At 43.5% G+C, this 22,929-nt stretch overlaps 1 protein-coding gene across 1 annotated transcript in view; it reads right to left on the reverse strand.

Annotated features, from left to right (window-relative positions):
• LOC114700347 (interferon-induced GTP-binding protein Mx2) overlaps positions 1-21,741 on the reverse strand; it is a 30,647-nt gene extending 8,906 nt beyond the window's left edge. The window contains exons 1-10 of the mRNA XM_028879921.2: positions 21,659-21,741; positions 19,732-19,858; positions 8,036-8,228; positions 7,039-7,176; positions 6,292-6,446; positions 5,921-6,059; positions 5,245-5,443; positions 1,835-1,913; positions 751-873; positions 204-345 (exon numbers count right to left, since the gene is read on the reverse strand). Coding sequence (XP_028735754.1) covers positions 204-345; positions 751-873; positions 1,835-1,913; positions 5,245-5,443; positions 5,921-6,059; positions 6,292-6,446; positions 7,039-7,176; positions 8,036-8,228; positions 19,732-19,830 — 1,267 coding nt within the window. The 5' untranslated portion in view covers positions 19,831-19,858; positions 21,659-21,741. The remainder of the gene's footprint in view (positions 1-203; positions 346-750; positions 874-1,834; positions 1,914-5,244; positions 5,444-5,920; positions 6,060-6,291; positions 6,447-7,038; positions 7,177-8,035; positions 8,229-19,731; positions 19,859-21,658) is intronic.
• Between the last annotated feature and the right edge of the window lie 1,188 nt (positions 21,742-22,929).

Raw genomic sequence — 22,929 nt, forward strand, 5'->3', positions numbered from 1 at the left:
CTCTCATCCTTAACACATGAGGAACAGGATAGATGGTGTCATCTTGGGAGCAGAGATGGAGACCTCACTAGTCACGTCATTTTCTGGTGCCTTGTCCTGAGACTTCTTAGCACCACAAAGTGTGAGTGATGGTCTCCTATTGTTTATAACAATAGAGTGTATGATTGTTAAGAATGGCAACCCAGATTGGACAAGATGCTTACCATTTTGGAAATTTTTTTCAATCTCCTTACTCCACAATAAGAACTCGTTTCGGATCCTGTTGAACAGGCGACATTCTCCCTCCTCCACATTTTCCTCCCCTTGTACTATGGCAGTGATGTCCTGGTTAAAAGTGTTGATTTTCTGTCAAGAAGGAAAACATCAGTATCAGCAGAGATCTTTCAAGCATGGGGTCAATGTAGTAAAAGGACATGTTTGTCATGAAGGTAGGTAAGCCACCTCCTTCTCATGGGCCCAGCAGAACAGTATTAATGGAGAGATTTTTGGATCAGGAAATAGCTCCCTTCTTCCTCTTCCTTTGGGATTCTTAGGGAGAACTCTTCTGTCAGTGTGGGTGAAATGAAAATGCCCCCTACAATCTCCACCCTGCACTCAACCATAATCTCTGTCCTGACTCCTTTTTAACACTAATTGCACAGGATGCATCTCCATCAGCCTTGGAAGCATGAGATCTGAAGAACATCAGAAAGAGATTCCTGTGTAGACAGTGATGCAGTCATCATGCCCAGAACTATGGACAATGCTCACTTCAATCAGGAAGAAAGTTTTCTCATTGTCATCCTCTGGTATGTCTGCACCATACTTCTGCAGCTCCTCACTTGCAGTCTGGTGACACTTCTTTATTTGATTTTCTAACAAAGGCAGGGATTTCTGAAATGGAAAGAGGTGAATGGAACATAGAAATATAGACTGGGAATGCAAACAAGGCCCCAAGCCTACTCTACAGAGTCACCATGACACGTTGGAAGCATTCTGAAGTCCTGATATTATTTCCCTGGTGCAGAGCAGCACTTGAGAAACATCCCTTTATAAACAGGTTTGCCCATGCCTGCATCTAGAATGCAACCCTGTCCACTGATCATGGTTGCCTCCTTAAAGAGCCAGCCAGAGATATGTCCTTCTGTATCAGGGACATGAACTCTCTTCAGGGAAATGTCACAAAGCACCTTCTAATAGCTTCTGAAACAGAGGTTTATAACAATACAAGACTCATAAACATTTGTTTTGTTTTCAACAGAGTAAAAGCTGCCAGGTACTGTTGTTTCAAAGGAAGGTTCCTATAACTTTGCTGTCCCCAGTCATCTCAAAGCACTGAACTCAGCAAGAATAGGCCTGATCTGTCAGCATCAAGATGGCCCATTGAGGGTCACACAAGATCATGGTGCCCTGCTGATGCCCTGATCTGCACCTATATCCTGGAGCTGCAGGAATACCTTGAACACAGGAGCAGTCTAGGGGAAGATCACTGCTGAGTCTTTGCACAGCCAGTCCTCAAGCAAGTCTACACACTAAATCCACATTGCTGAGTATAGTCAACACCCCAGATCACTAAGGTGATTTGAGACACCAGGTCAGAGAAAAGTGAACATGGCTTCTATCTGAAGAACCTGTTTGAACTCTAGCTTTTGAGATCAGCTCCAGAATGAGGAGCTCACAGCCATGCCTCAAAATCAAAGGTGACAGCAGCAAGAACCAGCAAAATCCTTCTGATGCTAGAGTTACAATTTCCCAAATACCACATGTCTGAGCAAAGAGATCTTGACCAGTTCATGTGCCCAGGATTGTCCCAGTCCAGGTTCAGCTTTATGAAGACACAGCCACCCAGGCTTACACAGATGTGTGAGATGAGCTCTGTGGTCAGTCTCTCTGCCAGAAGGGGCACTGTGGCTTTCCCATCCTCCAGAAGAACGCTGGGGGAACAAGAGAGAGGATCCCATTAGACTGAAGCAGAACACAAGTCTACAGTCTGCTGTGGGGAGGCCAGGCCAGTATGGGTACTTTCAATGAATGGGTATCTTGAGATTGGTATTCATGGAGTACTTAGAGAAGGTTTTGTACAATGGTACAGGGGAACCAGCTAGAATAGTTCTACAGTGGGCTTCAGTGATCCTCCTCAGCGTTTTAGTAATCAGAGTAAAATTTGGTCTTCACAAAACATATATCCATAAGCACAGATATGTTATCATAGCGCAATACCTCATTCTATGTGTGATACACATGAATACACATGCATGTGTGATATGAGTAAACATACTCCTACATGTATAATACATACAAATAAACATACCTGTCCATATAGGCTATACATATGAGTACATACATACACATATATAATACACAAGAAAACAAAAAATACATATAGATCCAGGTCTTTATACAAAGGCACTGACATATATTTGCATATGTGTGATGAACAAGTGAAGTGAGGAGACACCTTCTGGTCCAAGAAATGATTTAAGCCATGGACTCTTAAAGGTGTAAAGCTATACTATTCATATACTGCCAAAATCTGTGTTCAGAAGTACACTGTTATGCCTTAAGATACAAGTCATTGGAGAGTTAGAATTCTTCCTGTCTGTGAGTGACAGCTTACTCTTATTGGGGCTTCAATTTCTACACTGGTCAGTTTATTTAAACAAACTGTGGTAGAATAGAAAGAATGGAAATTTTGTTTTGTTTTGAGCCAGAGTCTCTTTACATAGCCCTGGCCATCCTGGAATTCACTATGTAGATGAGGCTGGCTTTCAGCTCATAGAGAACCACCTACCTCTGCTTCCCAATTGCCAGAATTAAAGGCATGCACACAAAGAAACTTTTAAAGCCAGAAGGGCCTGGAAAGATGCATTCCAAGTTCTGAAAGATCATAACTGTTGACCCAGACTATTATATCCAGCAAAGCTACCTATTACAATTGATATAGAAATAAAAACTTCCATGATAAAATCAGATCTAGAGAACTTATGACTGCTAATTCAGCTTTACAGTGAACCCTGGAAGAAATACAGGGCTCTGAGGAGAAGGACAAACATAGCTAAGAAGTCACAGGGAATAAATAGGCAGCACTACAACAGTCTATCAGAAGAGGTCAAAGAATACTACAGAGTAAATGACAAAGCCAGGAGTGGTGGTGCAGGATCCCTGTAAGTTGGGGGCCAGCCTGGTCTACACAGTGGATTCTAGGACAGCCAGAACTACATGGTGAAACCCTGTCTCAAAATACAAAATCAAAAACAAGCAAAACAAAACAAAAAGCAATGACAGGAATTAGCATATATCTGTCAATAATAACTCTGAACATTAAGTCCCCAATAAAGAGAGACTAGCAGATTGGATCTGAAAATAGAATCCATCTTTTTGCTGCCTCCAGGAAACACAGCATATTATCAATGATAGATGTGACCTCAGGGTAAGGGTGCAAAAGCAAATGAATCTAGGACACAAGCAGGTTAGATATTCTAATCTCTAATAAAGTAGACTTTAACATAAAACTGTCAAAAGAGATAAGGAGTGATACTGTATACTTACCAGGAGGATACTGCAATCTTACACATATAGACGCTAATCACAGAACCACCCATTTTAAAAAATGCTATTAAATGTGAATTCATAGATTGACTAACACTGATAAGGTGTGACTTCAATACCCAACTCACACCAATAGGTAGGCATTGTGGACAAGATCTGAGCAGAGAAACATGGCAGTTAAATGATGTCAGAAATCAAATGGATTTAGGCCTAGTGATACATGCCTTTAATCCCACACAGAGGAAGGCAGATCTCTGTGATTTTGAAGAAAGCTTGTGATATACATAGTGAGTTCCAGGATAGCCAGAGATTAATAGAGAGACCTTTTTTCAAACAAACAGACAGACAGAGTCAGGCAGGCAGACAAAAAGGAGAAGAAAAAAGAAATCAAGTGGACCTAACAGACATCTATAGAACATTCTACCCACACACTAAAGAATACACATATGCTTATTCTTCTCAGCAGACCACGGAGCTTTCTCAAAAATGTATCACCCATTAGAACACAAATCAAGTCTCAACAGACACAGGACAATTTAAATACCATCCTGCATTCTATCTGACTATCTAAGAAATTAAGCAATATATCAGTAGCAAAAAAAAAAAAAAAAAAAAAACCTATAGACAGTACACAGACTTAAGGACACTAAAGAGCACAGTACTGAATGGTGATTATCATTAAGAAGAAATATGGAAATTAAAACGTTTCAAGAATTTTATGGGTTTCTGTAGCACATGCCTTCAATCCCAGCATTTGGGATGAGAAGGCAGATGTACAGATGGAACTCTGACTTTAAGGCCAGTCTGGTCTACAAAGTTTCATAAAGCCTGGGCTACAGAGAGAAAACCTGGAGAGAGAGAGAGAGAGAGAGAGAGACAGAGAGAGAGAGAGAGACAGAGACAGAGAGAGAGACAGAGAGCTGGGGGAGAAATTGCAATAGAGCCATGTGGAGTGATTATAGACACTCAGAAGAACAGACTTTAAGGATCTGTATTCCATGAAACTGAAAAGCCTAAAAGACATGGATGAAATCTTAGATGCATACAGCATAACAAAATTAAATCAAGATGAAATAAACAGTTTAGACAGACCCATAACAAGGAAAGAGATCAAAACAGTGTACAGCAATACACAAAAAAAACTATAGCCAACAGCATACTAAATGGAAAGAAATCAAATAGTTCCCACTAAGATTAGGACAACATTTTCAAAGAGAAAGCTCTTGTAGTAGGGAGTCCTAAAGGTCTTGGTGGGATGTAAGCCATCATCAGCAAGTGTGTTTGGAAGCTCAGATCTTATCACTTATGTCTATTGTTCTCTGACCTTGGTTTTGTGTCAAGCAAAGAGACAGGCATAGATTACAGAGCAGTTGTTTATGTCATGGACTGCTAAAGTGACACCTAGCATGGCTGAGTGTTGTTTTTATGCCATAGCAAAGTCATGGTGAGCTTCTGGGTCTCCTGCTTTTCCTCTGCTCTGTTCTACTTGTGACTCTAGTTCCTGTGCTGCTTGATTGTGGTACTTTGGGAAGTCCCCTCCTCTTTATTTACTATTTACTGCTCTTTAAGGACTATGTAGTGCATTTGCTTTCCTTCAGGAAAGTTTTACAATCATTCCAAAGGTGCAATCATCCTCAGGCTGTTGCACACACACCACTCATGTCAGGTGTGTTCTTGACAAGCAATTCACTGCATGGCATAGTATGGCAGAGGTACCTGAAGTGAGGGTGCTCCTTGAAGAAGGCTTGCTCCTTCTCAAGGGCCTCAGTCAGGCTCAGCTTTTCCTGGATGTCCTGCTGACCCCTGCACTTGACTATCATGTAGCCCTTCTTCAGGTGGTACACCAGGTTCCGCACCACATCAATGACCTTGTCTTCAGTTCCTCTGTCCACAAGATCAGGCTTGGTCATGATCCCTGCAGGACAGACACTGAAATCAGAGGAAACACACCAAGAGAGCAGGAAGTGTAGCTCTCACTGGGCACCAGGATCCCATTCTTAGATGAAGTCCACCGAAACCATGCAGGGTGGAAGCCCTCCCACAGAGACATGTGTAGGTGGCTTTGTGAAAACAACAAATCCTTTGATCAGCCACAGGCTCCTTCCTAGCACCTCTCCATGGCCACTATCCAGAGAGACAACGACTCTTCATCCTTACACTCTGTGGACCTTACCATGGCTCCTATGACATTGAGTCTCAGAAAATATGATTTCCTCCCCATGCTTGCCCACCTCTGGCTCCTCATGCCTTTCCTACCAGGGAGATGAGATGAAGGGGTCACTTCCTCCCAATTCAGTGGGATCCTGGGTGTGAACTGAGCTTGGTCCATCTGGATCCAGGGCTTGTGTCCCCACTAGCAAACCAACACCACTGTTACCTCCCACTCTCCTACCTATGGTCCTGTCCCCTTCAGGGTCCACCTCCTGAGCCATGCTCAGTGCCTCCGTGGTGGCGATGTCCACATTACTGGGGACCACCACCAGGTTGATGGTCTCCTGTTTTTGGATGTATGTCTTGATGAGTCTCTTGATCTGTAAGAAATGAGATGGTGACTCCTAGTTATGGAAACAGCATTGAGAGAGAGATGGTTGTGATCATCCACTTGCTTAAGGCCCTGGCTTCCATGGATGCATCCCTCTGTAGTAAATTCTGGCCATCCAGTCTCACTTCCACATCCTCAAGGTCCCTCTTAGACATACCCTTGGACTCAGTCCAGTGCCCCTTGCGACCCAGTGTAGGTCAGAGTGGAGTCTAGAGTCTCACCTGGCGTCCGATGTCTGCGGGCTGATTGCCTACAGCCACCCTGGTGATGCCAGGCAGATCAATCAAGGTCAGGTCAGGGACATTTGGGGAGCTAACATCCAGGCTAATGAGCTTATCACTGATTCCCAGTCCTTCCCCAGCAATAAAGTTCTGACCTGGAGAGGAGGAAAAAGAAAGTGTGACCAAGCTTGGTGGGGTGGGATGAGAAGAACAGAGGGAAGATGGAGGGGATCTTAATCCAGGGAACTCTGGGAAAGCATGCCTTGGATATGCAGTGACCCAAGGGGATCTTATATAGAAACTTGTGTTGGTCCCTAACTGGTAATATTTTGAGCTTATAGACATGTTGTGAGGTAGAACCATGCTAAAGGAAATAGTTCACTGTGAGTAGGTCTATATGTCTTATTTCTGGTCCTTTCCTGTGGTACTCTGCTTCCTCTCTGTCACCACTTGCTCCTATGACAATAATGTTCCTCCCAGGATCATAGAAAACGGTGACCCTGGATAAAAATCCTCTGAATCCAGGAGAGAAATATATCCTTCTGTAAGGCATTCTGCCAGGTACTGTGCAACAGCCACCCAAAGGAATGCAAAGCCTCTTCTGTCCTGGGGTATTGGGTGGCAGCAGGTTTGAAGGGGTTTCATTTTCGGTGCTGGAACAAGGTCCTGACAAAATAACTCAACACTTCTCTGACTCCAGGCGGTGTTGACAGGCAGTCAGAGGATAAGGGACAACAGGACACCAACCTTTGTTGATGGCATCTTCCACCTCTGAGGGATCAGAGAGCTCCAATTCAATGTCATTATAGGTGACCTTGCCTCTCCACTCCTCTCCCTGCTCCAGCTTCTTCAATTTCAGCACCAGAGGGCATCTGGTAACAATACCTAGGAGATGAGGTCCATGTTAGCCCAGTGCTCTGGTGAGCACAGTGTTTTATAGGGCCTTAGACTAACACCCTTCCACACACTCATCTGCAGAGACTCTGGGAATGGAAACATCTGGCCTCACTCTCATGCTGTCTCTCCAGTATGACCCCAGGTCTATATTCTTGGAATAGGAACCCAGGTCATGTTTATCCATTTGAGGTAAAAGCCACCAACCACTTCAGGCTGCTTCCTTCTAGTGTGGCGCCCTCAGCTCTGTGGGGACCTTGGTAGAACCTTTAATGTACCAGACATCTCCCACCAGCCCCCATGCATCCTGGTCACCATCCTCAGGCTACTTCCTCATGCCCCCTGATATGATCTCCTTCCAACTCCTGCCTTATCCAAGGGATTTTACCTCGTCCTTGGAACACTTGGGCTTTGACCTCTTCCTGAGCATTCAATGACCACACCAGCCATGGAGTTTAAGCAGCAGCACTAACCTGGACACCAGTCTCTTCTCCAAGGGGAATGGTCACCTCAAAGAAAGGACCTAGGGAACTGACTCAATTAGTTCCACCCCAGCACTTGTGCTCAGCCCCAACACCTACAGTGACTGTTGGATACAGAGCCTGAAAGGAGGAAACTTAGGCTGAAGGAAGGCTTGAGAAGCTGCATGGGTGGAGCCCTAACCACTGAGACTGGTGCCCTTGTGAGAGGCAGAAGAACCTGCAGGCTGCTCAGGGGAAAGGCTGCCCATAGTCAAGGAGAAAGACCACCTTGACCTTCATTCTGCTGTGGGCCCAAACTGACAGAGATCTGTTTCTATCTTTGAGCCCCAGGTCCACAGCCTAGCAAGGCAATAAGCATGAGCTCTCACCACTGCCTCTGGGGAGGGCCACTCCTGACAGTGCTTCCAGCACAGAGCTCTTCCCTGAGCTCTGGTCCCCAATGACTGCAATGGCAGGCAGGGCCAGGTCCTGCTCCACACCCAGGGCCCGCAGGGAGTCGATGAGGTCAATGCAGGGCCGCACCTTCTCCTCATACTGCCTGCAGAGGTTGTTCAGGGACTCCTAGATGAGGGCAAAGAAGAGTGAGTTTATGCTCCATGGAAGCGTTCCTGCAAAGACAGCTGAGTTCAAGGATAATGTGCATGTTGTTAGAATCCCCAAGAGTGAGAAATGGGCTGAAATGTATTTGAAGAAACACAAAACATTGCTTCTTCTGTGTTGATGAAAAAGTCAGGACCCATGTTGTTGTGTATTGCTTTCTCCCAGGGTCTATGGAAGAGTCTACCAACCAGCTGATGATCTAATCTGAGGGTTATTCAATGAATCTAAGCACACTGAGTTCTTTAGTCCATTCTCTTTATTCTTCTTAATCTATTCCATCTACAAAGCTTCTTCTCTGTTCTCATACTTAGCTCCCCTCAGTCCCTTTTTCGTTCAGTCCCTTCTGCTGTTCTCTTATATCTCTCTAGTTCTCTCCATCTTTCTTCTCATTTTTGTTCTTCTAAATCAGTTCCTTTCCATGCTGTTGTTGGAAGCGGTATGTATACACAAGCAGTAATTCTTTAACAGTGCAATTCCAGGCTTAAAGTGTTCAGGGTCACAGAGAGAGGTGATAAGGATCCACACATAAAGCAATGTCAGCTTTGATTAACAACCCAAAGCGGGAAGTGACTAAGGGGAGTTCTCTGGCGAGGTCAATTAAAGGCTAAGATCAATTAGGGAATTCTAAAATGTAATTTAAGTGCTCAAAATATAATCTAGAAATGGCTAGGTAGGATGTTAGTGGTCTATAAATGCCAATAAGTCACTAGGAAAGTAAAACTGTCTTTATTTTCTAAAGCACCACTTTTTTCCCCTGCTCTTCCCAGCTGCAGCCCTGGAAGGGCAAGGGACATATGCTCAGTTGCTAAGCAACCTATGCCAGAGCTTGTAGCATTTGGTTAGTAAGAGCACTTTTGCTTGGAGTAATTGCTGAGGAGAAAATCTAGGAATAGCATCTGGCTGAGGAGGATTAAAATTTAATTTGCACAAGAATCAAAGCTTGACACCTATCATCTGCTTGGCCTTGCCAGAAATCTCCTTTGGTCAATGGGAAATAATTACCTTAACTCAGTAACTAGCAAGTGTAGAACATCATCCCAGAAATGTGAGCAGTAAATCTCTTAATTTACTTTGTCCAGTTTTTGCCATGGCCCTATAAAAAAAACGGTGAATAAGGGAAATTGAATGGCTTTACTTCTTGTAAATTAACGTCTTGTGTAAATAACCTGGGATGAAGGTAAAGAGTTGAGGATTTAATTGTTAATGGTCATTTTCTCTTATCTGTAAGTGAGATGAGCTAATTCTTATCTATGTGCAGCTTGTCCTTGGATAAAAAGATACCTTTGTTGAAATACTTTTGTCTGGAGAATGGCCCTGGCCAGATGTAAGCTAATGAAGAATAAACACAGCTGGGAAAAGTTACCCAATTATCCCAAAATTATAGGGGAAGTTTTGTCTATAAGATTGAGATGCAGTCATGAGATTACATGTACACATAACATGGAGATGCATGGTAAACAGGGAGAATCATAGCTGTTATTTGCACAAGAAGTTTACAATAAGAAACAGCCAATTCATTTAAAAGGCAGTAATTCCATAACATCTTGCATGATGGTTTCCTCTATCAAAATGCTTAGTTCTGATAGGTTGACCTTCTGGACTCTAGTTGTCACCTGCTGTATACTCACACACTCTTTTGCTACCAAAGCTCTCAATAAATGTTCCTGGCCCAAGGACCTAAGGTGCCACATACTCCTGATTATCAGAGCTCGATCTGCAAAGGTGACCTCAGGTTCACTGTTGCCAGAGAAGAGAAGTGACATGGGTTTTCAAGGAGGAAGTAAAGCCATTCAATTTCCCTTGTTCACCGTTTTTATAGGGCCATGGCAAAAACTGGACCAAGGCTGAAGTAATCTCTGTGGAGAGTGAACAGTAATTCTCTGGACTGTTATGGGCTGAGCCAATGGCAGGGCAAACACTCTATGCACGTCCTCTGGCCCAACCAGGGAGATGATCGTGCATTGTTTATGCTCTGCCTGCCTAGTCAGAAGTAGTTGAAGTCCCGTTCTATGCATTTCTGACTCCAGCTTTGATCCTGACAACCCCCTAGCTATTGGTTTTCTTCCAGTTTTATTACCAGTCACACACACACACACACACACACACACACACACACCTTGCAGGTGTTATAGTTATGTTTATTATACTGAAATCTCTTTCTTCTGACATTGGTCAGCTTGTAGCACAGCAGAGAACTCTATCACTGCCATCAAGATGTCACTGCAGTCTTTCTTGGTCACCTCATATTTGACTTCTCTGTGGGGTGGTCAGAGATGGGCTCCCAAGCACAAACTTCTTGTTAGAAGCCATCCTTATGTACAATTGACTCTGCTACAGTTGGCCTCTTTAGAAGCCAGAATACAAGAAGGTCAGTCATGCCCTACATATATGTCCTCAAGGGCTTCCTGTGAGCCTGCTGGCCTGTGTCACTGGACCCTGCTCCCTCTGCTATCTGTTTGACATGTTTATCTCATAGCTAACTCCAAGCCCTCCCACACATCTTCCACAGTCTTTAGACACCATCCTTTTAATCCTTAATCTCTCTTTTAACCACAGCCTCTGTTTTCACTGTGACATGTGTGGGAGGCTCGTAGTTGTCACCCTGGGCCATTTTCCCCTTACTACCTACTGCCTCTTTACCACCTTACTGCCTCCTTAAGGACACCATAACCCAAAGATTGATGACAGTCAACAAACTTTAGATGCAGGACACACAAAAGAAATGACATCAAGGCCCATTGATTGTCATAGGTGTTCATAGGTGTGTGGATTAATATCAAGGTCTATGGTGGTATTTTATTTGTACTGAAATGTGATTTTAATTGTATGTTAATAAATAAAGTTGCCCGGGGGTCAGAGCTATTAGATCCATAGCAAGAGCGTGGCGGCGGCGGCGGCGGCGGCTGCGGCGGCGGCGGCAGCAGCAGCAGCAGCAGCAGCGCACGCCTTTAATCCCAGCACTTGGTAGACAGAGCTAGGTAAGTCTCTGTGTGTTCAGGTATACAGCCAGCATTGGAGACACACGCCTTTAAGACCTGGAGGGCTGTACTTACAGGCAGTGACAAGGCAGTCACATATTTGGGTTTACAACCAATGAGAAGGCAGAACAGAAAGACTATATCAAGACAAACACACAGTAAGTAGGTCTCTGTCGGAAAGGTGGGACCACCGCAGGAGGAAGGGTAAGGTTTTAGCTCTGAGCTCTGACCTCTTGGCTTTCTTCTTTACATTGGTTCTGTGTTTCTTAATTAATAAGACGGTTGGTTACATCTACAAGGGTCTTTAATTTGATTCCACTGGTCCACATGTCTGTTTTTATGCCAATACCAAGGCCCAAATGATTCAAAACTAGTTATAAACAGGAGGCATTATAAGTAGTCAGAATATGACACCTTACACACAGAGGGACAAACAGAGAAGCTTGACAGCCAATTTCTTACCAGAAAGAATGGAAGCATGAAGACAGTGGGGTGGCACTTGACAAAACATCTGACAACTTGTTTATATCTCCGCTATGAAAAATGTTTATATTGTTGACAAAAATGCCATGAACCTAGATTTCTATACCCAGGAAAAATATCGTTTTGAAATGAGGGCAAGTTTGAAGTTACCTCACCATGGAGAACTGGCAGTGAACCCTGGATGTCTGAGAAGTAGTATGTCTTTGGCCAGCAATGTGGCCTTTACATCACAAGCTGCAAGAAACTGAGATTTATTTATTTATTTATTTATTTATTTATTTATTTATTTATTTATTTATGCTTTTAAGAAGTGTTAATTAAATTACAGCTCCATTAGAAAAGAAGATGAGAGTCTGGCTTAGTGGTAAGTGTTATTTAGGTCCCTGAGCACTTTGCACATATCTTTCCCATCCTTACAGTAAAAAAAAAAATTATACAAGTGCTGTATTATCACTACATCTCATAATTTAAGTGGAAAACTAAGACTTGGAGAGTTAGTTAAGCTCACCCTGGTTGAAATGTGACAGTTTAGGAGTCAGATAACCAGAGTCCTACTCTGAAATTCCCCGGTGCTGTTCTCATGAAAATCAGGAGATGATTATTATAAATAGAAACACAAAAATTATAGCAAAATACAGACTTTCCAGAAAGAAAACTGAACAAATTATCCCCAGCACATCCACACTGCAGGAATTGTAAAAGGCGTTCTGAGTACAGAAGGAAAGTGACAGGAGAGGAATCCTAAATCCATATCATGGCTCTGACAACACAAGTGGTGACTGGTACAGATTTCTTATGACTTCACCATCCTTAAGTGGTACCTGAGCACAAACAGTGGCAATGCATTGTGGGGTTTCTGATTAATGGGTAAGGAAGACCATGACAGACAGGATGGAGGCCAATAGCAGAGAAAGGTTCTTACACCACATAGGAAGTTTTTATTCTGTCCCTCATGAATAGACTTATTGTGTTTATTAAGTGTGAGCACTGCAGACACTACCATAGTGAAACAGCCAGCAGAGTATATGATATACACTCCTAAAATACAGATGTTCAATCCTAAATGTGGAAGAATGTAAGGAAAAGGGGGAGGAAGAACAAATGCCTCACATAAAGAACTGGCACAGCCATATCTGAATGGAATGGCAGAAGTCATAGAAAAATCCGGCAAAATTGAACTGCATGATGGCTGCCATGCCACCTTTGGCTTTCATCTCCACCAGTTGCATACATGAGGGACTTTAATATTTGTACATTTGGAGATATTGGATTGATGGAAATTTTCAAATGAATCATTTATGCCTTCTCCCAGGAATGCTGCCTTTAAGCTTCCCCAGGATAGTCCTGAACATACTCTCCCCCCACCTGCTCTTTTAGGGAGATATCCTTGTTAATTTGAAGGTCTTCCTTATACTTTGGGGGTTGTGACAGATAAAGATTCCAGAGGTCTCTTTATGAGGCTATAAGACATTTTTGAAACATCTGTCCCTGTACTTACACAGGAACAAGATATTCAAGACAAAGTAAAATTAAAAAGGTCAACAAGATTCAGTGGGCTAGAGGAGTTGACCACAGTTGAGATTGCAAGCCTCTTCCCACTATACACTCAGACAACTATATGACATACAATTCTGCCCTACACAGAGACATATTGATGAGCAAAGTGTGGAGTGGAAAGATGATAAAAGTATGAGGTGTTAGGACCTCCCTTTCTTAGAAAAGTTAGCACATACAGAGCCACTCTGATGTCATTTGACCAAAGAACAACAGAATGACAGGATTAGACATAAAGACAAATTCTATTAAGATATAAAATATAAACATTGTATTATGCCACAATTTGAATAACAACTGCAGCAGCTTTAGAGTGAGGATTTTTTCCTCAGCTCTCTGACCACCAAGAGTTAATAATGCGCTGCTGGGGACGTGGCCTGAGGTGGCTTGAAGATTTTGTTTTGGTCTAATGTCCTTGAAGCAACCAAAGCTACAAGCCTGAGAACAGGCTCTCATATGCCTCTGGATTCTTAAAAGTTTGGTTATGGTATTTATGAGTAAAAATGATAACTCTATTTACTGATCATGTCAAAACTTGAGGGAAAATGATTGGAAATAATAACTCTGCTCTGTCAAGGTTTATTAATAATGACTAATAATGAACAAAAGGAAGTGAAACACATGTCCAAAAACAAAAATGATATGATTTATGTGATGATCTATTATATACCCTAATAAAGCTTGCCTGAGGATTAGAGGACAGAGCCAGCCACTAGATTAAACATAGAGGTCAGGCAGTGGTGGCATACACCCTTAATCCTAGAACTCAGGAGGCAGAGATCCACTTGGATCTCTGTGAGATCAAGGCCACTCTGGATCTCACATGTCTTTACATCAGGAAGTGATGGCTGGGCAGAGAAAGTATATAAGGTGTGAGGAGACAGAAACTAGAGGCTTTTTCAGACTGAGGAGTCCTAGAGGTAAGATTGGCTGTGGCTTGCTTTGCTGCTCTGATCTTTCTGCTTTCACCCCAATATCTGGCTCAGGGTTTTTTATTATAAGGCTGTTTAGTATTCAACCAACACCTAGCATTCAACTTGTGGGGCATGAATTCACAAAAAAAGCCACTTTCCTGTGGCCTTGCAGTCCCCAGCTCAGGTCCAAGCTGCACATGGCCAGAGTCTCCACCCCACATGGGCCAGAGTCCCTACCCAGCTGGCTAAGTTTTGCTCTCTGCGGCACACTCTATAGGTTCTTTGTTTTGGCTCCTAAAACTACATGAGTTAGCCACTTTCTCACACTTCCCCCAGGCAGATGGCTGGATATTTTGCTTCTTTCCTCTTCTGGTGGGTTTTGGCTTTCTCTGAAATCCTTCCTTGGGCTGCTGCCACACCATAATCTGAATCTCATTGTCAGCAGATTTGGTGAGTCAACTGGGATTTCTTAAATGAAGGAATTATTTAAAAGAAAGTTTTTTCCCCCACATTAAAAAAATGGGAAACAATTTCACAATGGACGGTGTTTGGTCTCTGTTTGATAATACTATTGAAGGACTGAAAATGGAACAATTAAATGAGAGGACAATTAATGTTGATGGGATAGATGTAATGTCAATTATAAATCTTATTTGTTTGATCATTTAAAAAGTTGTTTAATATGAGTGCCAAGATAAAAGTTTTAGAAAAACTTGTTAAAACAGATTATAGAGATATTCGGACCCAGACAGAAGAATTTAAAGGTGAACCAATATCAGCATTGCATTACAAGGTTACAGACAAACAGCCTAAGGCTTTCAAACAACCAACTTTAATCTATCCAGTAATCTTATAGGAACTGACAAATCTCCAAGCTGTGCATGAACTGATTAGTCTTCAAAAAGATGATGGGACCCCACAACAATGATTTCACATGGCTACTACACTGACAAATATACCCAAAGATCAGCGTGGACTACAAACTGCTCAGGACAATATTGAGATGGCTAAGTGAGATAATACAGCCCTCACAGACTACTCCGGTCAGGACTTGACCATAATCCTAAATTTTCTTTATGTCCTCATAAGACTACCAACACCCCAATCAGCAGGAAGTAGCCTAGAAAACTATACCCACATTCCCCCCAAAAAATAGATGATGGATATTTGTCTTTGTTTAGGGGTTGGTTAAAAATTGATATTAGTCATAGTCAAACTCTTTCTAAAAGAAGAAAGGAAGATATGATATAGAAATGTATTATATAGAAATGATAGGATGAAAATGTAGATTATTGAATCTGCTCTAAAAAATATAGAAATGATGGGATGAAAGGGTAGATTGTTGATACTCTGAAAAGAAAAAAAGAGGATATAGATATAATAAGATAAAAGGTAGATTATTGAATCTACTCTGAAAATAAAAAAGAGAGAATATGGGTATGATAAGATAAAAGGAAGATTTTTGAATCTACTTTTAAAAAGCAACTGTTAGTTTTAAATATTTTACATTGGATTGGATTTTTGTATATTGTATACAAATTTTGTATATTGATACAAATTTGAGATTATTTTTGTTAGAACATAGTGTACATACATTCCTACTCTTGTTTAAGGTATTGTACCTGTACAGGTCATTTACCAATGTAATGCAGTTTTCTAGTCCTTGAAAGTTATTACCAACTATTGAGGGCAATAAAGAAATATAGATTAGTAATTAGTTATTACAATCAAACTTGTAGTCATATTAGGTATGTTTTCAAGGTCAAACAGAGATCTACAGAATATGGCATTTAAGATGTTTTAATAGCATAGATTCTTTTTTTATGACAAGACATGTCTACTCCTGGCAGCACCAATCTACTTCATAGAAGATGGTGGGCCTTGAAGAAACTCCTTATGGAGTTTACTTTCTTTGTGGCAAAAGTTAGCCACTGGGTAAGAAAATGCCCTTACCTCAACTGCTGATAGTATGCTGTCCAAAATGGACAAGCATGACATAAAAGAAAGGACTGCTGAATCTTGCTAAGAGAAGTTAGGAAGGCCTTTCAAAAAATTCTGCTTCACAGATGAGTCTGGCACTTATGCTAGGCTTGTAGCCTGAAGATGATGCCCCAACTTTGCAGAGAAACCTTGGATGACTATCTACCAGCTGTTTCTGTCATTTCTCACGTTTTTTGAAAGTCACTTGTTTGTACTTTCTGCTTACTTGGTTAATATTATTTCCTTCTTGGGTTTCTGAGGGAGTTGAAGATTAGATAGTTATAGTTACAGTTTATAGTTATACTTTTCTTTGTTAACAAATTCACAAAAGGAACTCACTAAAGAGGTGTAAAGTGCATAAGTTGAAAGGCATCAAAAGATAGTTTGCAGTTGGTAATACAAGTTAGGATAGAAAGCAAATTAGGTACAATATTTTGGACCCACCAAAATAGGATAGTTGATGGAGCATTGTCTCTGAATTTGTCAAATATTAATGGACTAGACCTTGTTCATGTAATTCTTGATTGTATACATTGCATATACTTACTGTACTCATTGTATATAGTTTTTCCTACATTAATTATAATGTTCTTTGACTATTTCAAACAAAAAAAGGGGGGAAATGTGGCGATATATTGTATATCTTAATAAAGCTTGCCTGAGGATCAGAGGACAGAGCCAGTCACTAGATTAGACATAGAGGTTAGGCAGTGGTGGCATACACCTTTAATCCTAGCATTCAGGAGGCAGAGATTCATCTGGATCTCTGAGTTCAAGGCTACCCTGGACCACACACGCCTTTAATCCCAGGAGGTGATGGTTGGGCTGATAAAGGTATATAAGGGGTGAGGAGACAGGAACTAGAGGCTTTTTCAGACTGAGGAGTCCTAGAGGTAAATGTGGCTGTGGCTTGCTCTCCTTCTCTGATCTTTCAGCTTTCACTCCAATATCTGGCTCAAGGTTGTTTTTTTTTATTATATATATATATATATATATATATATATATATATATATATATATAATTTTACAATACCATTCAGTTCTACATATCAGCCATGGGTTCCCCTATTCTCCCCCCTCCCACCCCCTCCCTTACCCCCAGCCCACCCTCCATTCCCACCTCCTCCAGGACAAGTCCTCCCCGAGGACTGCGATCAACCTGGTAGACTCAGTCCAGGCAGGTCCAGTCCCTTCCTCCCAGACTGAGCCAAGTGTCCCTGCTTAAGTTCCAGGTTTCAAACAGCCAACTCATGCAATGAGCACAGGACTTGGTACCACTGCCTAGTTGCCTCCCAAACTGATCAAGCCAATCAACTGTCTCACCTATTCAGAGGGCCTGATCCAGCTGGGGGCCCCTCAACCTTTGGTTCATAGTTCATGTGTTTCCATTCATTTGGCTATTTTTTTTTCAATAATTGAGTAAAACTGAAATTTATTATATGCCACAGTTGTCCTAGGGACCTCCATGCTATATATATAGCCTCTATGGTTCTATGGGTTGTGGTCTGATTGTTCTTTATTTTATATCTAGAATCCACCTATGAGTGAGTACATACCATAACTGTCTTTCTGGGTTTGGGTTACCTCACTCAGGATGATTTTTTCTAGTTCCATCCATTTGCCTGCAAATTTCATGCTTTCATTGTTTTTCTCTGCTGAGTAGTACTCCATTGTGTATATGTACCACATTTTTTTCATCCATTCTTCCGTTGATGGGCATCTAGGTTGTTTCCAGGTTCTGGCTATTACAAATTTTTTTATTATTATTATAAGACCAATTTGATTTTGAACAACAGATCTATGTTTTGGAACATCATGAATATAACCTTGTTTACAAAATTCTGTATAAATAAAGAAGCACTCTGGCTGCTAGTCAGTCAGGCTGCTAGATTCACCCAACCATCATGCCTGGCTCACTCCTTCCCCTGATAATTCTTGACCTCCTCTGCAGGGACCTTTCCACTGCCAGGGATGGCTCCCAGCAAAGGACAAATAGCAACAGGTGTTTTATTCTAAAAGCAGAATATTAAAAATAAATGGCATCAATTCTGCTTCAACAGGCAAAATGGCTCTAAAATCTAACTACAAAGTGGGAGGGTGGAAGGCTCTTGTCCTGAGATAGTGATAAAGTTGTAGCTGAGAGAGTGTGTACCTCACAGAATGGAACAGGGCATTAGTGGAATACAACATCCAATGCCAGGTCATCTGGGGCTTTGTTGCTAACAACAACAATACTCCTAGGAGGTGCAAGAGTCTCAGCTGCTCCTCCAACAGAGCACACCTGTTTAATTGCATGCCTCCAGCCCTAGGTCTCTTCTCATAACTGAGGGTACAGAGGAGGATGTATGCTACTGTGGGCCTGAAAGTATGAAAATCAGAAACTCAGTCCCTATCTGCCTAGAAATTGTGCTGAGGGACCATAGATAGCCTGTCACCTGGAGAGAAAGGGCCAACTGCTCCCAAAGCATGTGAGTATGAGAGTATATAAGTTTAGATCTGATACATGCCCCAAAGACCACCTGGTGAAGGTGTGGTCCCCAGCTGTTCTTGGAATGTGGTGGGATTGGAAGAATTGGGGACTTCTGGGAGGGTATAGATCATTGGCAGCATGACCTTGAAATGAACTTGGACCCTGGCCCTTACTCAACCTCTACTTTTCCCAACCATTGGACACCAGCCTTGTTCCATCATGCTATGCATCACAGACCTAGAGCAATGGCACATAGTGGGCATGGGATGTAATTTCTCAAGCTGTGATCCAAATAACCTTTCCTCCTTCTAAGTTGATTCTTTCAGGAACTTGGTCACAGCAATGGAGAGCTGACTGATGCATTGGGTTGAGTTCTTTCTTCCCCTCACTTTTCAAGAAGGAAATAGAGAGATTTAGGGAGAAGGAGAGAGAGTGGTCCTTCCCATTGCCTATGACCTTTGACACTGTGCTTAACACTAAATTTAAAGTGTTGATCTTTACTTAGACAATGGAGAGAGCCTGAAACAGGCAGCCAGGTGGCCCAATGTCTCAAACAGGGAGTGAGACACAGTTCTATGTACCAGAAAGAGCTGCTCTGACTTCTCTCAACAGCCACGCTGAAGATCCCACTGTGGAGATGGAAAACCCACTGCTAAAGGGAGGAAGACCCTCCAAGGTCAGACAGCTGACTGGGTCAGGCTGAGACCAGGCTGACAGGTTCCTTCCAGAGAGCACATTTGTTTGCCGGCAAAACTGGATTACAGCTCTATGAAAACAGACCCAAGCATCTTCTCCCAGGAGATAGTGTCTCAGTGAGTCCTGACAGTGGAGCTGAAGACTAAGCCATGGTTTGGGCAGGGGACAGCATAGCACTGACCAGGGCCTTGACAGACACTAATGATACCATCTCTCCCAGAACAAGATGGCATCCCATGAAGGACCAAGGAGGTTCACTGGTCTCACCTTGGCCCAAGAAAAGTGAACAGTAGACCCGTATCAACATCCTGCCCCAGGAAGGTTCAGGAAGCCACCATCTGCAGGGGATGTGACATAAAGCAGCAGCCCTCAGATGGACATGGTCATACCTGGTTTTTCTCTCCTAGGTCAGTCTCTCCACTGGGCAATGGGTCACTGGGTGAGGCTAAGGAAGTAGAGCTTCCGATTTCTTCTGTACTGAGAACCATCTTTGATTTCTGCTTCCTGTTGGGTATTCTGTTGGAAATGGGGATTATAAATTAGAAACTAATTATCCACACTTTGATTAAGATTCACATACATCAGAGACAACAGTATTACAACCTCCATTCCTTCTCTACATGCCCCAGGAGACTATGATTCCCATCAACATTACCCATTCATGTCACCTCGTAGAGGCAGGTGTTTATTTCTGATGTGGGAGGAGGATCATGAAAGCGGAGTAATTCTAAATACATTCATGGAGGCCGTTAATCTAGAATGCTCTTCAGACACAGCTCTCCTTCCCCTTCTTTGGAAAGACCTCATATTAGAAGGGGCCCCAGGCTCCAGAATGAATACCCTTTACTCTCAGATTGACCCTCATCTATTGGTCCATGGCTGTCTTGCTAGTCTCACTGCACAATCAAGGGATATGACTAGTCCCCAGGTTTGTGTTTCATGACCAAAGACTACTAGTGAGCAGTCAAAACAGGATACAGGGAGTCTGTTCCCTTTCTGGCATCTAAGCCCTATGTTCTGTCTGCAAATCACAAGCATGTGCAAATCTCCTCAATAACCTTTGCGACTTGGTGGATTTCAGGAGCAGAGCAACCTCAAGGATCACACCCTCCTCTGTTCATTCAGTGCCCTGAGCACCCAGCTGCACTGTCAACCTGAGGTGAGTGCATCTGCCCATCTAGATCTTGGTCCAGTCAAGCACAAGCTGCTCCCAACACTAGATCAACCCTAATTTGCAGGGGAGCTACAGGATACCCTGCTTCCTGTCTCCCTACATCCTAACTCTTTCACACTACAGATCCCATTGCACAGAGACCATCAGGGCAGCTCCATCACATTTCATGCAGACTCCTGCCTCACCTGAAATTCAGGGTCAGGTCCACACAAGTAACCAGGTGTGGTGGGCTCTAAGCATTCCTATCCAGGCATACCTGTGCCCAATTGTGCTGTCCTTGGGGTGGTTGGCTACACTTCCACTCTATAGTAGGCAGTGGGCATATGCCAATGGCCCTCATGTGTTATATACCATTTATTATGAACACAGATCCCATTGGCAGGGTTCCCCTGGGTTTCTGTCCTGTTAGAAAAGCATCCTGAGCCCAGTTGGAAACAAGAGCAGCATGGGAATAAGATTCAGCCCTTTCGCTGTTAGAACGCCTGTCCACCCGCTATCCTGGCTGTCCAGGAGTGGAAGCCTTCTCAGGCCTGTCTGGGTGTTACAGTGGCTATTGAGAGACTCAAGGGCCCTTTCTTCTCCCAGGTCCCTGCCCTCCATGTCCCCCCTGCAATTGAACCATTGAAATGGAAGGTCTGTGGGACACCCTGTACTCTGAGCAGAGGTAGGGCTTAGATCACCCAGGACATCTCTCTGCGGACTGGGTAGGCCCTGGGTATGTACATTTCTCTACACAGATCCTCTGTCAGTCCTTCCAGCAGGGTCCCCAAAGGAGCCTCCTGCCTGCATTTCAAAGCCTGCCCCTAGGTCTCCAAGCATCCTCCCACCCCTAACAAGAGACCTCTATCTGCTTTCTCATGGGTTCCTGGCCATGCAGCAGAGGATCTGAAACCTCTCTTCTATTCCTTAGCCCAAGACTCCAGATATCCCTGAGACCCCATCCTCTCCTGCTGCCTCCAGACAGACTATTGGATTTGTGGGGATGTTTCAGACTGCTGCCTGTCTAGCCCAGAGGCCCTGCCTGTGCTGTCACTGATCCTCGTATTTTAAAAGCACTAAGAAGTGATCTACAATGTCCCCCAAGACCTACAAAAAACCCAGAGTCATCCCTAGCCCTGCACAGAATCCTGTGCTGTACTCACCACTCTGACTCACTCCTCAGCAATACAGTGTGCAGTTCCCAGGGCTCAGACCTCTTTAAACAGTGCTGGCTCCTCCCCTTCCAAGGGAGAAACGAAACTTAGTGAGAAATTGCCAGAGCATCCTGCTCACCCACCCCCACTATACACAAACTGAACTCAGAAACGAAACTCACCCTCAGGAGCCTTTGGCTGGGTCCTAAGTTCTAGAAATTGCATATTTTGGGCTCAACCCACCAAGACCTGCTATATGGACACCAGTTCAGATGGCTGCGTGCTTTCCCTCAGGACCATCTGATTACTGTAAGGCATCTTTTCCCTAGGCCATTGCAGCTGCATCAAAAAGAGGCAGAGATAAACCATTATTAGCAATCACTAGGAACCCTGCCAGATCTTCTGGGCGACTTCTGACAGCAGGCCCTAAGGGGACAGCACACTGCTCCTGCAGGACTGGTGAGGGTGACAGGTGCTGTCTTCATGGAGAAAGGGGGCAGGCCATGATCCCTGCTGCATCTTTCCCCTGTATTCAAAGCAGAGCCCTGCTCTGCAGAGAACCTCCCCCAGCTCAGGGAAGTAAGTGCCTTTCCTCCTCAGAACCCAGGGACTTGATGCTGCAGCCCTTTCCCTGAGCTACCTGTCCTGGGAAATGGCAGGACAGACACCAGGCTCCCTTTATGTTCCCTAAGGAGCAGAGCCCTGTCACAGGGTCTTGACCTCTGTTTCCAGGCTGAGAGCAGGGTCTGTGGCCAGCACCAAGTCCATACTGGTGGGGCTTGTAGATGGGATCCAGCAGATCCTGGTGTACACTGATTCTGTGGCTCTAAAATGCATAGTGATGAGGCCAGCAGATTCAGTGACTTCAGATGATATCACCCTGTGCTCAGCTTTGTTTGGCTCCCTTCCTTCCTATTCCCTCCCTCTCACTACCTCCAGTCTCTCTTTCCTGCTCCCTCCTCCTCCCCCTCCCTGTTCCATTTCTCTGTCAGCTCAGACTTAGTTTCAGTTTCAGTTCTCTGGTTCTTGGGAAATTAATTCAGACTGTGCAGAGAAACAGATACTTGATTCAGGGCTCAGGCCCAGGAGAAAGCTGCAGGGAATTTGGGGTCAGTGGGAGGTGCCTCAGGGAGGAGACAATGCCTGGAGGAGGGGCAGCTGTGGGGTCAGTGGGCAGTGCTGGCAGGAGGAGGCCTAGGAAGGGTATGTGGCAAGGAACAGGAAGCCTGGACCCAGGAGAAAGAACTGAGCTGGAATCATGGGTGGCCTTAGAGCATGGA

The sequence above is a fragment of the Peromyscus leucopus genome, unplaced genomic scaffold (assembly GCF_004664715.2).
Source record: "Peromyscus leucopus breed LL Stock unplaced genomic scaffold, UCI_PerLeu_2.1 scaffold_475, whole genome shotgun sequence".
NCBI lineage: Eukaryota > Metazoa > Chordata > Mammalia > Rodentia > Cricetidae > Peromyscus > Peromyscus leucopus.